This window comes from Solanum verrucosum, unplaced genomic scaffold, assembly GCF_900185275.1.
Source record: "Solanum verrucosum unplaced genomic scaffold, falcon-dt-bn FXZP01000079.1, whole genome shotgun sequence".
Taxonomy (NCBI): domain Eukaryota; kingdom Viridiplantae; phylum Streptophyta; class Magnoliopsida; order Solanales; family Solanaceae; genus Solanum; species Solanum verrucosum.
Window position 1 is genome coordinate 3,885,523 of NW_026020368.1, and position 14,449 is coordinate 3,899,971.

The following is a 14,449-nucleotide window of genomic DNA, read 5'->3' on the forward strand; positions in this document are numbered from 1 at the left end:
TTTTTGTTTCTTTTAAAATGTAGAGTTATTTTTTTATGATATCAACCTATAAAGGTAAAATTATACATTATGTTTACTCAATTAAATTAGTGTTAAAGATGTCCATTTCCAGTGTAATCACCCCTCTAATCATTCTTTGGTTTGCCTCTACTTTTTCTAAAATCATCCATAGTTAAACAAAACTTTTTTTCTTGATAAATAGATAAACATATTTTATTCTTAATAAAATATTGCTCTTAAAGAATCTTATCCTTTAAAATTTATGGTTAAGACATAAAATGTCTAAAAAATAATGTTTTGTACATAAGGCGTCACATAGAATAAAACTTACAAAAGAAATCGTATTAAATTATACAAAGAAGTAAAATCGCAAGTCCTTTCAGAATTGAAGAACATCATAAGCACATTACATCACAATTATTTATTTTCTCCTGCGTCTGCTTGACTCCAATGCATTGTAACTTATAAGTGAACTCTAGTATGTATCGAGCTCATATTAAATTTACATTCATTCAAGAATTCAAATTAGAAATATGAATAGTAGTACGTAATATATCAAAAGAATTTTATTTATCATACTCTCAATAAGTATAGTATTTGAACAGTGATATATACAAATTAACTTGCTGAATCATTAGCTTCGAAAGTTAAGAAGTCACATACTATTTGCAAGATTATTGATACCAATACATGTCAATAGTTTCATTAAAAGTGTAGGTATTGAGGGGTGTTGTCCGTTTTTACTTCCATTGTAAGGTCATAGACACGTTTCTTTGTATAATTGTGGATAATGATTATATGTAACGATAAAAATCATTTTTTCAAATTATTTTATAAAAAAATAATTTATCTGATTAATTATTGATAAAAATGAGATCAAAAGTAAAAAGTAAAATAATAAAATAAATAAATAAATTCTATTTTTGGAAAAAGAGAGGTGTTACATCACTCTTCTAGCTAAAATATATGTAATGTAAAAATTACGTAAAAAGAATTGATGAGACATATTAATAAATAGAGGATACAAAACAATAAAGGTTTTTTTATAACTCATGAGATATATAATTAGATGTAATAAATATAATAGATTCTTTTAGTTATTGGTTATATTAATTAATGAAAAAAAAAATGACTTTCTAGATCATAAAAAGTGACCACACCACTTTATCTATATCTAACTTTACTATAGATATAAATGTGACAAGAATAGTAAGACATTGATGCAATCAAATCTGACAATTTAAACCTTTCTAAACAAATCACAATTTCAGGAACTTAATTAAGAAAAAGAAACAAATTAATTGATTATATATGTTTCATTCTTGACAGTTTCTCTCTTTTACTTTTTGTTTTTTTTTTTGTTTATTTGAGTTTCTTGTTCTATTTTTGTTCCTATTATTTTTCATTTGGATAATTTTATTGTATTTATGTAATTCTATCTCTTTTTTAGTTACATTTCAAAATGATTATCGGTGCCACATTTTTCCACATCCCTTTTCAATTATTTATTTTTGCCTATTTAATATTTTCAGTATTTTTCCTTTAAGATAATTAAGTTAGTTCATTTTTTTGCTTCAACTAATTTTAAAGGGAAATTCAAAAATTAAAATTTTCTGTTAGTTAACTTTTCTTTGTATTTTTTATGATATAGAATTATATTGATAATTATAATTGATCATCTTCCTTTTCTATATCTATTATTTATTTTAGATTATGAAGATCACATGTCAATAAATTAAAATACATCAAAAAATATATTCTAATGTTTCTCAAGAGTTTTTTTGTTGATGAAAACTTTAGTTAGTGAACGATCTTACTTTTATAATTTTGTATGACTTTTTTCAAATCTATCTTTCATTGTTTGTACAAATTTTTTTTTGTTTGCATCTTTATCGCAAATATAAATATTAAATCAAATTTAGAAAGCTCAAAACATTAAACAATATTATCTCCTTGATCATCAAATAAAAATAGTTCTAAAATATTCGTTGAGATTTGAGTAGGATCAATTACAATTTTAAATAATTACTCTTTCATACAAATATGACAGTCTCTTCATACTTATTTTTTTTCCTTTTAATATTTTATGAAAGTTGTTATTCTTCTTTTTAATAATGAATCAACCCTTTTTTTCACCTTTCACTAATCTTAGCTTATAAAATATTTATAAATCACTTTTTATCTTGACTAATTTTTACTACAATTATAATATACGACATATTTTATTTATATAAAATCAATAGATTGAGAAATACATAACCTCAATTACATAAATACTATAAAGTATTCAAATAAATTAAACTCAAAGTATTATATGTATAAACTAATATTCCTTTAACTTTAGTTATATGTTAGTTAATATTTCTAAATTATTCTAAAAGGTAAGCATAAACAAAAAATCTGGAATTCTTGAATTCTCAAATTAATTTTATTATTCTCAACTTAATATAACAACACAAAAATTAAATTCATTTTTTGTGAAGGAAAAAAACATATACAATGTTGAATCAATAAAAAAAATCTTGAAGGTCTATGAACTAAACGATTCAAGCCTTCAAGGTTAAAAACAATTTCCCTGAATTTTTTTAAAAAAAAATTAGTATAAGAATAAATTAAAATTAATTAATAAATAAAAGAATCTTTGTAGAAGTACCAAGGAAGATGATCCTTTCCTCTAATATTTAATTTGTCGACATAACCAACATCCAATCTACCACTGAAGATTAATGGACAAATTAGTAATTGAGGGGGTCCTTTAGTGATTTGTTCATCAAACTTAAACTTAAATCCCTAATTATTATCATATGCATCTTCCATTATAAACAATAAAACTTATTCACAAAAAAAATGCATGGAATAATAAGTGTAGTAAAATCAATAATGATGAGGGGAAAAAAACAACACAAATGAAAAAAAATAAATAAGAAAGAACACTATAAGTAAGAGACATCAAACAAACTAAAATGAGAAGAGTAACATAAATTATATATAGTACTTATCAAAATTGAATTTGAATTTGGAATCCCAAAATTGCCATATGATCATCTTATCTTCTACACTGTAAATAATAGAAGTTAGTGACAAATAATCTATATATAACAAAACTAGCCGTAAACAAAGTGATGTACTTTAGTATAAATAAAATGAAGAAAGAGGAAGAAGAAGAAGAAATTCTTATTGTTGGTGAAGATGATATGCTCTAGTATTTATAGTAATCAATAAATTTGTAACTTTATTGAATAATATAAATTAAAAGAGTAATATAGTAGTCAATAAAATTGTAATATTAATGTCTTAATTGTAATTTAGTAATATCTTTAAGAAGGAATGGAGAAAGGTATTAGAAAAAACTGATTAATGATGTTAAATGGTGAACAAAATAAATAAAATTATAGTTAATTTTTGCAAAATATTAAGGAAGGAAAATAATGAAAAAGGCACAAAATGTAGTGAGGAGAAAAAAAAAAGGATGAATAAGAAAAGGGCAATAAAAGATTTTATGAATTGATTAGTTGGGGTAATAACGGAAAAAGGTTGTTTTTTTGGGCTTTATTGATTTCAGTTAGTGACCTTTTCCATTCTTTAATATAATATATATAATAATTAGCAATTAATGTAATAATTAGACACTAAATTAATATGATTACTAAATAGAATATGATTAATTCTTTAATTAAAAAATAAGCTAAAATAGAGAAAAAAAGTCAAAAAAATGAGAAAAATGATAATTAGCAATGGAGGCCTTAGAGAGGTGCCACATCACCTTTTTTTACATTTGGCTTTATATTATATATAGATTAGTGTCATTCGTCGAGAGTAGGGAGCATATTAAATATTAGATTATGAATGCTTTACAACTTAAAAATAAATGTTTTCTAAATTGATATCAATATTTGAATTTCAAAATTAAGTTACTTCATTACCTTATTTATATTAAAATTTTGGTTATTATCGACAGAATATTGATTAAAAAAATACTACAAAAAATAATTGTGAAAAAGCTTTAGTATTTTCATTTTAAATTTTGTTTAAAAGGCAAAATAGTTACAAAAACTTAAATTTTATCAATATAAAAACTGATCTAAAGTTTGTACTCACTCCATTTCAATTTATGTAATGTTTATTTGACTTAACATGCAATTTTTAAAAAAAAAAAAAAACACTTTTAAAACTCATGGCCTAAAACAAACCATAGATGTTCATATGACTATAAATCATCTTACTAAAAATAAAATGAATATTTTAAAGTCAAAATGTTATTAAATATATTAATACATTCATCATTCTTTTGAAATTGATTACAAAGAAAAATATGTCACATAAATTAAAGTAAAAATTACATAAATTTTCATAGTGTTAAGTGTTAATTACATTATATCCCTACTCTTTTTCAAATTACAAAAAATTCTTAGAATTAAAAATTTTCAGATACATCAGCAAACATGCGGATACATCGATCGTGATACATTGTTATTCAGGAAACTTGCAGACACATAGCTCACAGATGAATCCGAGAGGGGAGGGATGTATTCGAGAGGGAATATGGATGTATCTGAGAAGGGAGAATTGTCCAAGAGAGGATAGGGGATGTATTCAAGAGGGGATAAAATGTATTCGAGAGAGGATAGAGATGTATCCGAGAGGAGATAGTGATGTATCTTACAGAGGATAGTGATGTATCTGAGAGGGAATTTTCGTAATTTTTTTAAATGGTGGGAAATTTTAGAAATTATAATAAAATAAGATGTGAATTTAGGTTAAAAAAAATAAAAATAAAATTGAAAAAACAATTAATTATATTGGGCCCGTTAATGGGCCTTCAAATATACATATATATATATATATATATATATATATATATAGGGATAATTGTACATAATAGCAAACTATTAATTCAAATTAAATGCTATAAATATACTTTGATTTAATTGTACCCTATAGCAAACTATTGCTATTTTCGCCACTCTCCCCGGTGGAATCTCGCTCGCCACTCTCGTTTGGTGGCAATCTCGCTCGCTTCTCTCACTTTTATGCAAACACAAATGTATAAAATGTGTTTGTGTTTGTATAAAGTGAGAGAAAATTGTATATATACATATATTTCGTTCCCCTCTCCCAGATCTCGCTCGCCTCTCTCGCTTATACAAACAAAAACGAAATGTATAAATTGCACTTCTGTTTGTATAAAGCGAGAGAAAATTGTATATACACATTGCAAATACATATATCTTCGTCCTATACACTTATAATTATACAATACGAATATTTCCTTGCCCAATTTTCTTTTGCCTTTCTCTCTTTCTCGTTTTATACATACACAGATTATACAATTGATATTTTGTATACAACTGTTTTCTTTTATATATGTATAGCGAATTATACAACTGCTTTCTTTGTATATGTATAGCGAATTATACAATTGTTTTTTTTGTATATGTATAGAGAATTACACATATATGTTTGTTATGGAGCGCAATTATGCAAACTTTGCTATAGCATACAAATATAAATTTTGTGTTTGTTATATGTGAAAGTTGCTCATATATATATATATATATCATTGCATGACAAATCAAATACCATTTAAATTTTAAGGTGACTTTAAATCAATTAAAATACTGAGTAATTTATGGCTACAAAAACATTATATTTCATTTTACGTTACTTGAACCCAATACTGGAAGGAAATAAGAAAACAAAATTTGATAACGTTATAAAGAGAACAAAGTAATAGATCTGTCTTGTTATTCTCATTTATTATAGTCTTAAAAGCAAAATAATTTGTTCTTGCAATATTGTAAAGTCACTGCAATATCATGAGTTTGACTTTACTATCCTACTCTAACTGATTATTTACTGCCTCGTCGATTAGATTTTAGTTTATCAATTGTAAATTTAAGATTATCAATCTTCTCTAATGGAGTAATTTTGAAGGGGGAAAAAAAAGAGCGAGCAAATTAAAATAAGTCACTACAACATTTTAGGCTTTTTGCCACCCCAGAAAAGTGTGACCTAAAATACCAAAAGGTGTAGCCTTTTTAATAATAGTTAAAGTTAATTTATTATATTTTGTTTTTAAAGAAAGTTGGAACATTAAGGGTAAATTTGTCCATTTTAAGTTATAAATTAGTTTTGTTACACTTGTTATCAAAGAAGAAGGGAGGTATATGTAATAATTGATACCACAAGGAAGGGATGTGTTAACAGTCAAAATCTCAAGGGAGATCTCTAAAATTATTCTTAAATTAAATGACGCTATTAAAATTAAATATTTGTATACTTCGACATTGGAATACTTTCCTAAATGCCACAAACGAGGATTATCCAAATTAATGATTAGGGCAAGAACATTTTTTATAATTACTTGGCCATAATGATATCGTAGAAATATTACACAAGCACATATATGTGAACAAGTTAAGTATTAACTACTCACTGATATTACTATATTATACTTTTCTTGGATCAGACAATAGGAAAGAATTATATATGTACCACAAATAAAAATAATTATAATCATTGGACAGTGAAAATCGGATTTGAATATAATATTCATTTACTAAACATTAAAAGGACCACCTTCTTGTTTATAAAAAATAAAAAAAATCTCACTCACACTTTTTCCTTATGTTATGGTATATAGTACCAAAGAAATTTATTTACATACATAGAGATCTGAAAGCAGTGATGATCAAACAAAAACTAGAATTGAAATTGAAGTAGTCCTAAAAGGATAGAAGCAAGCTAGGACACAAATATCGAAAATATAAGTAATAATTAGATGAAATAAACCATATTTCTCAAGTAAGCCATCTGGATTCGCTTCTGATCATATGATTGATTCGCGTTTAGAGGTCTCTTGACTCAGCTAGCTTTCCGAGAGTCAATAATTCAGTTCAGTCAGTTAAAAGAATTATTATAACTTCTTATAATTTCATTAATCTATTATGTGTGATTAAAATTATAGTAGATATTTGTAAGCCATGTAATTGGTATCGATTTTTCTTTGAAATTGGTTAGATTTGGTAAGATTTTCAAAATCCTATTTAAAAATTACAAAAAGATCTCAATGATAGTAGAAGATCTTATTCCAATACTTGCTTTTGAAGTATTTTTGTGATTTTATGAATGTGAGATATTCTTTGATTTGCAGCTACGTGTACATACAAATTTCGTTAAATATATTACTAGCTACCTATTATATTATATGTATGTGTGCATTCACATATAGTAGGGGAGTAATATATATATTTTTGGTGAAGGACCTTTGCACATGCAACATTGTCTGGTAGAAGACTCCAAGAAAGCCCTCCATTCACCCACCCACCCCCCACCAAGAGAGGAAAAAATAATATGTTTAATTAGTCATAGTAATAAATAATAACTAATTATTTTTTAAATATTGTACGAATCATCTCTTCAAGTTGAGAGTGATATAGAATAACTAACTATTCTCTTTGTCCACTTTAATTTGGTCACGTATGTTCTATTCAAGTAATACTTAGGCAGTATTTAAAATTTTTCAATACAAATTATTAATGTCAAATTTTCACTCATAGTCTAGCTCATTAGACACCTTCCCAACATAGCACATGCCATTGACACCAAAACATATTACACCTTCAATTGGATTGAGTTGTATTTGATTATAATTTTTTGTAAGAAATCTTTTGAAATCAAATATTTTTTAAGAAAATGGGGTTTATACCCTTCAATTTTTAAAAATCAGTAAAATTATCCAACTTGATTAATTTGTTTGAAACATAATAAAATCATCTGCTCTAAAAGAAAACATTTCAAATTAGACGATAGTTATATAATATCATAGATCAGATCTCATATACGAGCTATTATATATTATTATTACAAACAAAAAATTACTTTAATTGAAAATTTTGAAGTTAGGAATTGAAAATGAAGTTGTATTTGATTATATATTTTTTGCAAGTAATAGTTTGATTGTTTGAATGTACTTTACTTGAAAAAAGAAAATACAGTAAAAGTTTTTAAAAAATGAAAGTGAAAAAAATAGAAGAAAAAAAAACAATACCTCATCTGTCCTGAACAAGAAGTCAAGGAACATCAAAATTATAGATTCCTAATTGTCTTCCTCTAAAGCAATGTTAAATACTCTATGTATCAAAACTTGCCGTCTGTCATTGAATATCTTCAATAATCTCCTTTCAATGTACATGACCCATTCAATTGAGTAATTTAGAATCGATTACATAACTTCATTTTTTTTCTTTTTCGAAACGTTTCCTAACAAAGGCGATTCTGTAATCCAGAGAAACTTAAACTTGATACCTCTAATTGAGGATAAAGAAGTATTTTCCACTCCACCACAACCCTTAATTATATGTCCTTGTTTACTTCTAATAACTCTACCAACACCAGTTGATCCCGAATTATATGATCAAACGCCTACTTTTAGACAAGAGTCGAATCGGTTATATGCACTTTAACCGAAGTGCGCATGAATTATAATCACTTTCTTAGAAGATAAAAATCAAACTAAAGAAAGGGGAAAAAATCACGACAAATCCAGCAAATTGAAGACATGTCTCAACATCTGTCCCCAACTCAATAAATTGTCATATTTCCTTTTTATCTTTTCTCAAAGATAATCTTTGACAAAAAGTATCCAGATAGAATTATCTTCTAAACTATTGCTCAACCATTCATCCACAAGTTCAATACAAAATTGTCTTTGTTTGGAAACACTTTATACCTTATGTAAAACTTTTTAGAGTAAAGAGTAAATTCAAACGTAGTCGCACCTTAATTTAAGTATCGAGCACCAAAAGGAACCAGAAGAAAAATATCAAGAAATGCAAAATTCCCCCACCATACAAATCTAATACAAGTTTGTTCAACTCAATGAATTGATGAAAGCCTCCATCTAATCAAAGAAGAGATAAGAGGTGCAGGTACCTCATCTTGCCAGAACAAGTAGAACATCAAAACTATTGTTTAAATGGGGCCATTTTTACTTCTTTTTTTAAAAAAAATAGGGTAAACATTTGTAAAAAGAAAATATAGTTAAAAGTGAAAAAAGTTGAAACAAAACTTTGGGTTCCAAAATTCCAAATACAACTTCACGTTGTGTTTGAAATTTTCATGGCCAACTGCTGATTTTCAAATAAAGTGAAAAAATTCCCAAAAAAAAAGCGAATAATTCTCATGGCCAAACAGGTCCCTAACAGTTCAGAACACATCCATTTCAGATTGTACTGTAAAATTTCGGAACCTTTAGGACGTTTTAATTCCACATCTTAAACTTCTTCAATCAAACTTCACAGCTAGGCACACAGCAACTGGCCAGATACCTTAGGTCAACCACAACATGTCCCAGGACGCACCAGTTTTTTTGTTTTAATCTCTCCCTACGAGCTCCCACATTCTTTTGCTCCCTTGGTAACTCGGAGACACAACCTTAGAGATATTCACAAACGGGGAAAATATTGCAGAAAGTTCTCGCACAACACCAAAATTCAACTGCTAAGAAATCTGGAAAATACTTGAAAGTGCTATGAAATCAGGAGAGAGAACTTGAGCATCAAAATGCCCTCTTGATTTGAGCATTTAAAAAGAATAAGTCTAAGAGACAACAATGTTGTGACAAACAAATAAAATGATATTTATCAGCTGACCACAGCTATTCCAAACTTAAATATTTGATAATCGAAGACCTTCATCAAAATTGTAGCAAAAGACAGCACAAGATAACCTAACATCCCATATTACTTCAGAGGAATGAACCTTGATGAGTGAGTAGCACCAATACCGGGTCTTCCATGCTTGACAGGCTTGTATGAGATTGAGAACTCAGCCAGATAGTGGCCAATCATCTCAGGCTTGACCTCGATCTGATTGAATGTCTTCCCATTGTAAATCCCAATGACACTTCCAATCATCTCAGGAACAATAATCATGTTCCTCAGATGAGTCTTGACAGGCTCTGGCTTCTCACCTTGTGGAGCCTCACGTTTCTGCATTAAAATGCTCAAATGAAAAAGGTAGCAGACTAAACAAAGTACACCATATTATATATGCAAATGGAACTCATACAAGACTGGAGAGACATAAAGATAGTATTACAAATAAATCTACGGAACTGTCATTTCAGTTGAAACATGAGGAGAAAGAAAATATAGGGCATGCCCTCACTTGGCAGCAATCAGGAAAAGCAATGCAGACAAATCCTCAAAAACCCAACTAAAACACACTATGACACGGTTTCGCACTATACATAAAATCTCGCTGGACTACCAGCCAGAGCAAAATTTCAGGAGAAGTGCCAGCAGAGGTGATTCCTTGTTCAACCTTATGATGCTATCCATGTGTAACTCAGTTGGAAGAAATTTCAGCCTCAGCTATTATAATTTGCAGGGAAGAATGAGCCGAAAGGAGCAACTAATTAAGGTTCTATTGAACAAGTCTAAAGTTCAAAGATTAACAAAAGTAAATAAATTCAACCAAAAACAGAAAACAAAAATGATTTTTTGATAAAATGATTTTTCCCTCTACCAAAATCTGTCAAGTACAGCTTTTCACATCAAACTGGATTGCTTGTTATCTGAAACCAACCTTTGTCTAGATAAATGAGAATGCCAAAGAAAATCAACCTAGCAGAAGTCTTCTTTAAACAAACTGTTAGTACATATGTTCAAACCTTTATTTAAACTCCAGCATAAGGAATTTGCACTAAAGACGTTTTACCTGGCAGCCAATACCTTATACGATCTTTTCACAGTTGTATTTTGCTTATCCATAAACTTGGGCTTTTTTGGATATGTAAAAGTTTCACTGATTTGCACCAAGAGATGAATAGAGGGTTTCATTATCTGGTGGAGATATTCATACATTGTGGAGTATGCTGATTTGAGTACAAAAAGGTATTTGTTAAGCAGAACTTAAAGATTATACATACTCCACCGTAAAATCAAAATTAAGGTACAGCTCCAGGACCAATCTTAGCATAGTGCGCAACCATAAGCTTTTGGGATGACAAATTTCCCATAGAGAGAACTAAGTAAGCAAAGTAAAAAGATCACATGTAAAATAGAAGAAAAAAAATTGAAAAAATAATAAATCAAAACACTTAAAAGAAATGGAAAAACAATATGCATGACCGTCCAATAACATGTAGACCATAAGTAATTATATCTACATGAAATCCATTTGTCATATCAATGCAAGGCAACCATGCAAAAGACTACCTTTGCTATCACAGATCATCAAAAGAAAGCTAGATACATTTATGTGCAGCTGAATGACTATCCTAAGCTTTATCAAATTCTATGATGTAGCATTCCAAAATATCCGGACGCCGAGAAGGGTGTAGAGCAACTACTTAAGCAGTAATATCAATCATAACACATATAAAAGTTGGTCACTAAACGTAAGATGAAAATAAATTCCATTCATATGACAAGCAACTGAAAAGGGACTGATATGCCTACCGCCTTACGCAACTTCTTGATCAAGGCCATTGGCTTCCTCTTCAAACCTCTTTGGAACCTACAACAAATAAAAACCACTTAGCAAGAAGCATCAACAAATATCTCCACACATTTGAAGAAACTGTGCACATAAGCTAATACTTCCTCCATATCGATTTGTTTGTCCTACTTTCCTTTTTAATTTGTTTCAAAAAAGAAAGTGTCTTTCCTTATTTTGGTAACTCTTTAATTTCAACTATCCATATGTCGATACATTTGACATATCTTTAATTTAAGAAAACAAAATTCAAAAGTCTTATTTACTTCTTTAAATTATATGCAAGTCAAAACACAACAAAAAAATTGAAACGGAGGGAGTACATATCATACTAAACATAATCTGATTATGCAGTAACATAAAAATACATCAGTAGTGAAGTTGCACTCTCTCAGTGTTTAAGTCATAAATGAAGACAATTTTGACAGACCAACCTAATTATGAATCATATACTAAAAAGACACTTGTATCAAACAATTCATTTTTGTACACAATTCGGCGGAGGGTGGTGCGCGTAACACTAAAAGTCGTCATGTCAAAATGAAAATGTTTAAATTAACAAAGGTTGTGCTAATCTTCTCTTATGAGTCTATACAAACCTTCTGCGAGGACGAGCATTGAAGAGCTTTACGAGCTCGTCAGTGGACATGTCGAGCAGAGAATCGAGATCGACACCTCTGTAGCTAAACTTCTTGAACGTCCTCTTTCTGGGCTGTCCTGCTGCCACATCGGTTTCAACATCGGCCTGTAAAGCAAACAACAATGAGGACACAGAGGTATATACAAAAGCATCTGAATTGACACAGAAAGAGCGAAAATGTGAATGCTTGAAGATAGTAACCATGGCTGTGGAGATGGAATCGTCAACCTCTCTCAGTAGCTAGGGTTTTTCGCGGCGAAATTGTATCTTAACAAGGATGAGAGATTTTGGGAGTTAGAGAGGATTAGTGATTGATCCGGTATGTAATTGGCCCATTGGATCTAAGCTGCAATAGTCAGGCCCAGAATTTTGTTCCAACATTATTAAACTAAGGAAAAAAAATTACATAGTATAATAAAGAGCAAAATTGTATGAAATAGCAAATTATTAATTCAAATTAAATGTTATAGTCATAGTTTATTTTAATTATAATTCATAGCAAACATCCCCTTTTTTTGCCATATGATTCGATATACAATTAGTCATTTTCGGTATACAATTAGTCATTTTATATATTTCGATATAAAATGTATAAAATGCGTTTTTGTTTGTATAAAGTGAGAGAAAAATGTATATACAAATACAAATACATATATTTTCGTTCTACACACTTATAATTATACAAATACAGATCTTATTATACAAATTACAATGTATAAATGAATTTATACAAAACTGAACAATTTGTATAAAATTGAATGTTTGTAGCGAATTATACAAATCAAAAGCTTCATAGCAAACATAAAATTTGCTATGGAGCGCAATTATACAAACTATAGTTATAACATATAAATATAATTTTTATGTTTGCTATATGTGAAAGTTGTTCAATAAATATATAGTATTCCCTCCGTCCCATTTTATATGTCACATTTTTACTTTGCACTTGCATTAAGAAATGATGTAATTTTACCCTTCTACCCTTATTTAATGTTTTCTTAAGTCAACTTTATTAATAAATGACAAGATTAACTAACTATTCTATCAAGGGTATAATAGGCAAAGTATGGTAATTTATGCATAAATTTTATAAAATGACAAGTATTGTGATCCAGCTATTTATAGAAAGGGATGACATATAAATGGGACGGAGGGAACATATATTTACTATACATAGTTATAATTAAAAATAATTATAACTTGCAATTACATTATTCAAAGCTAACAAGCTTTCTTAAATGGGAACCCTAATCTAGAACAATAAGATCAATTGAGTCAAGAAATCTATTTAATAGGATTAGTTTCTTTTTAAAAAAATAAATATCAGGGATAGGGGATCACAATGTGGGGAATCGAACTCTCACCAATAAGGTGGAAATTCAAATAGTCAACTAATTGTACTATTAGGATTCTCCAATCTATGTAATAGTTATTTTTCTATTTATATGTATTTATCTTTTAGTTATATTATTTTTAGGCTTAATTTTAGGCATTGTATCTATCATTAATGTCAATTTTCTCTTTCCTCCCTACAAATTACTTCCTCGTTCACTTTTATTTGTCACATTTTGATTTGGCACATCCATTAAGAAAATGATCATTGATATAGGTACTTTACCAAACTATCCATAATGTTTAGTAATATATCTTGAAAAATAATTTGAAGAAAGAGTATTTAATGTTGAAGGTAAACATGAAAAAGTATTATTGTCTTTTTTGGCATGTCAAAAGTGACAACTAAAAATAAAAATTTCTTTTAGGAAAAAGTGAATGGAGGGAGTAACTTATAACCCCAAATTAGCCGCATTCACCCCTCCCCCTTCCCTCGAAATTCAACAATGTTGTACTTCTTTTCCTTTGCTCCGACAAAGCGTCATCGTTATTGGCTTGTGATGAATTATGAAACTATTGGTAGCCATGGAAAAGTTTTGAAGCTTAAGTTTAAGTTGTGAATTTATAAAATTGTTAGTAGATTTAAATTGGTGATCTTTTGAAATATTGAATATATTAGAAGGAGTTCATATCTTAAATTTGAGAGATTTTGTACAAATTTGAGGCTGATTTTGTACAAATTTTTTCAAGGAATCAAACGCACATGTATATACCTTATATTCATATATTTAGGTGTATTTGTTCACTGTTATGTATTTGTAATATATATAATGTATTTAAGTAAATTCATCACCAAAATGTATTTGGAGAACCAATTGAAGCGTACATGTTTCTTGTTATTTATGACGTATCAATATACTTTTAAGTGTAGCTGCAATTGGTTATAAATTTATATCAATTTATATACATTGAGAA

The 14,449-nt window shown here is 28.4% G+C and overlaps 1 protein-coding gene across 1 annotated transcript; it reads right to left on the reverse strand.

Annotated features, from left to right (window-relative positions):
- Positions 1 to 9,553: 9,553 nt before the first annotated feature.
- On the reverse strand, positions 9,554 to 12,421 carry LOC125838190 (40S ribosomal protein S15). The gene is made up of 4 exons (XM_049517264.1): positions 12,344 to 12,421; positions 12,102 to 12,247; positions 11,466 to 11,523; positions 9,554 to 9,992 (listed from the first exon to the last, which is right to left on the reverse strand). The coding sequence occupies exons 1-4, from the start codon at positions 12,344 to 12,346 to the stop codon at positions 9,744 to 9,746; spliced, it is 456 nt and encodes a 151-aa protein (XP_049373221.1). The 5' UTR covers positions 12,347 to 12,421; the 3' UTR covers positions 9,554 to 9,743.
- Between the last annotated feature and the right edge of the window lie 2,028 nt (positions 12,422 to 14,449).

Excerpts from the sequence above, each read along its gene's own strand:
- LOC125838190 (XM_049517264.1), bottom strand. Across the intron at positions 11,524-12,101 it reads AATGCTCGTCCTCGCAGAAG|GTTCCAAAGAGGTTTGAAGA; the intron begins GTTTGTATAGAC and ends TATTTGTTGTAG. Across the intron at positions 9,993-11,465 it reads TCAAGAAGTTGCGTAAGGCG|AAACGTGAGGCTCCACAAGG; the intron begins GTAGGCATATCA and ends ATTTTAATGCAG.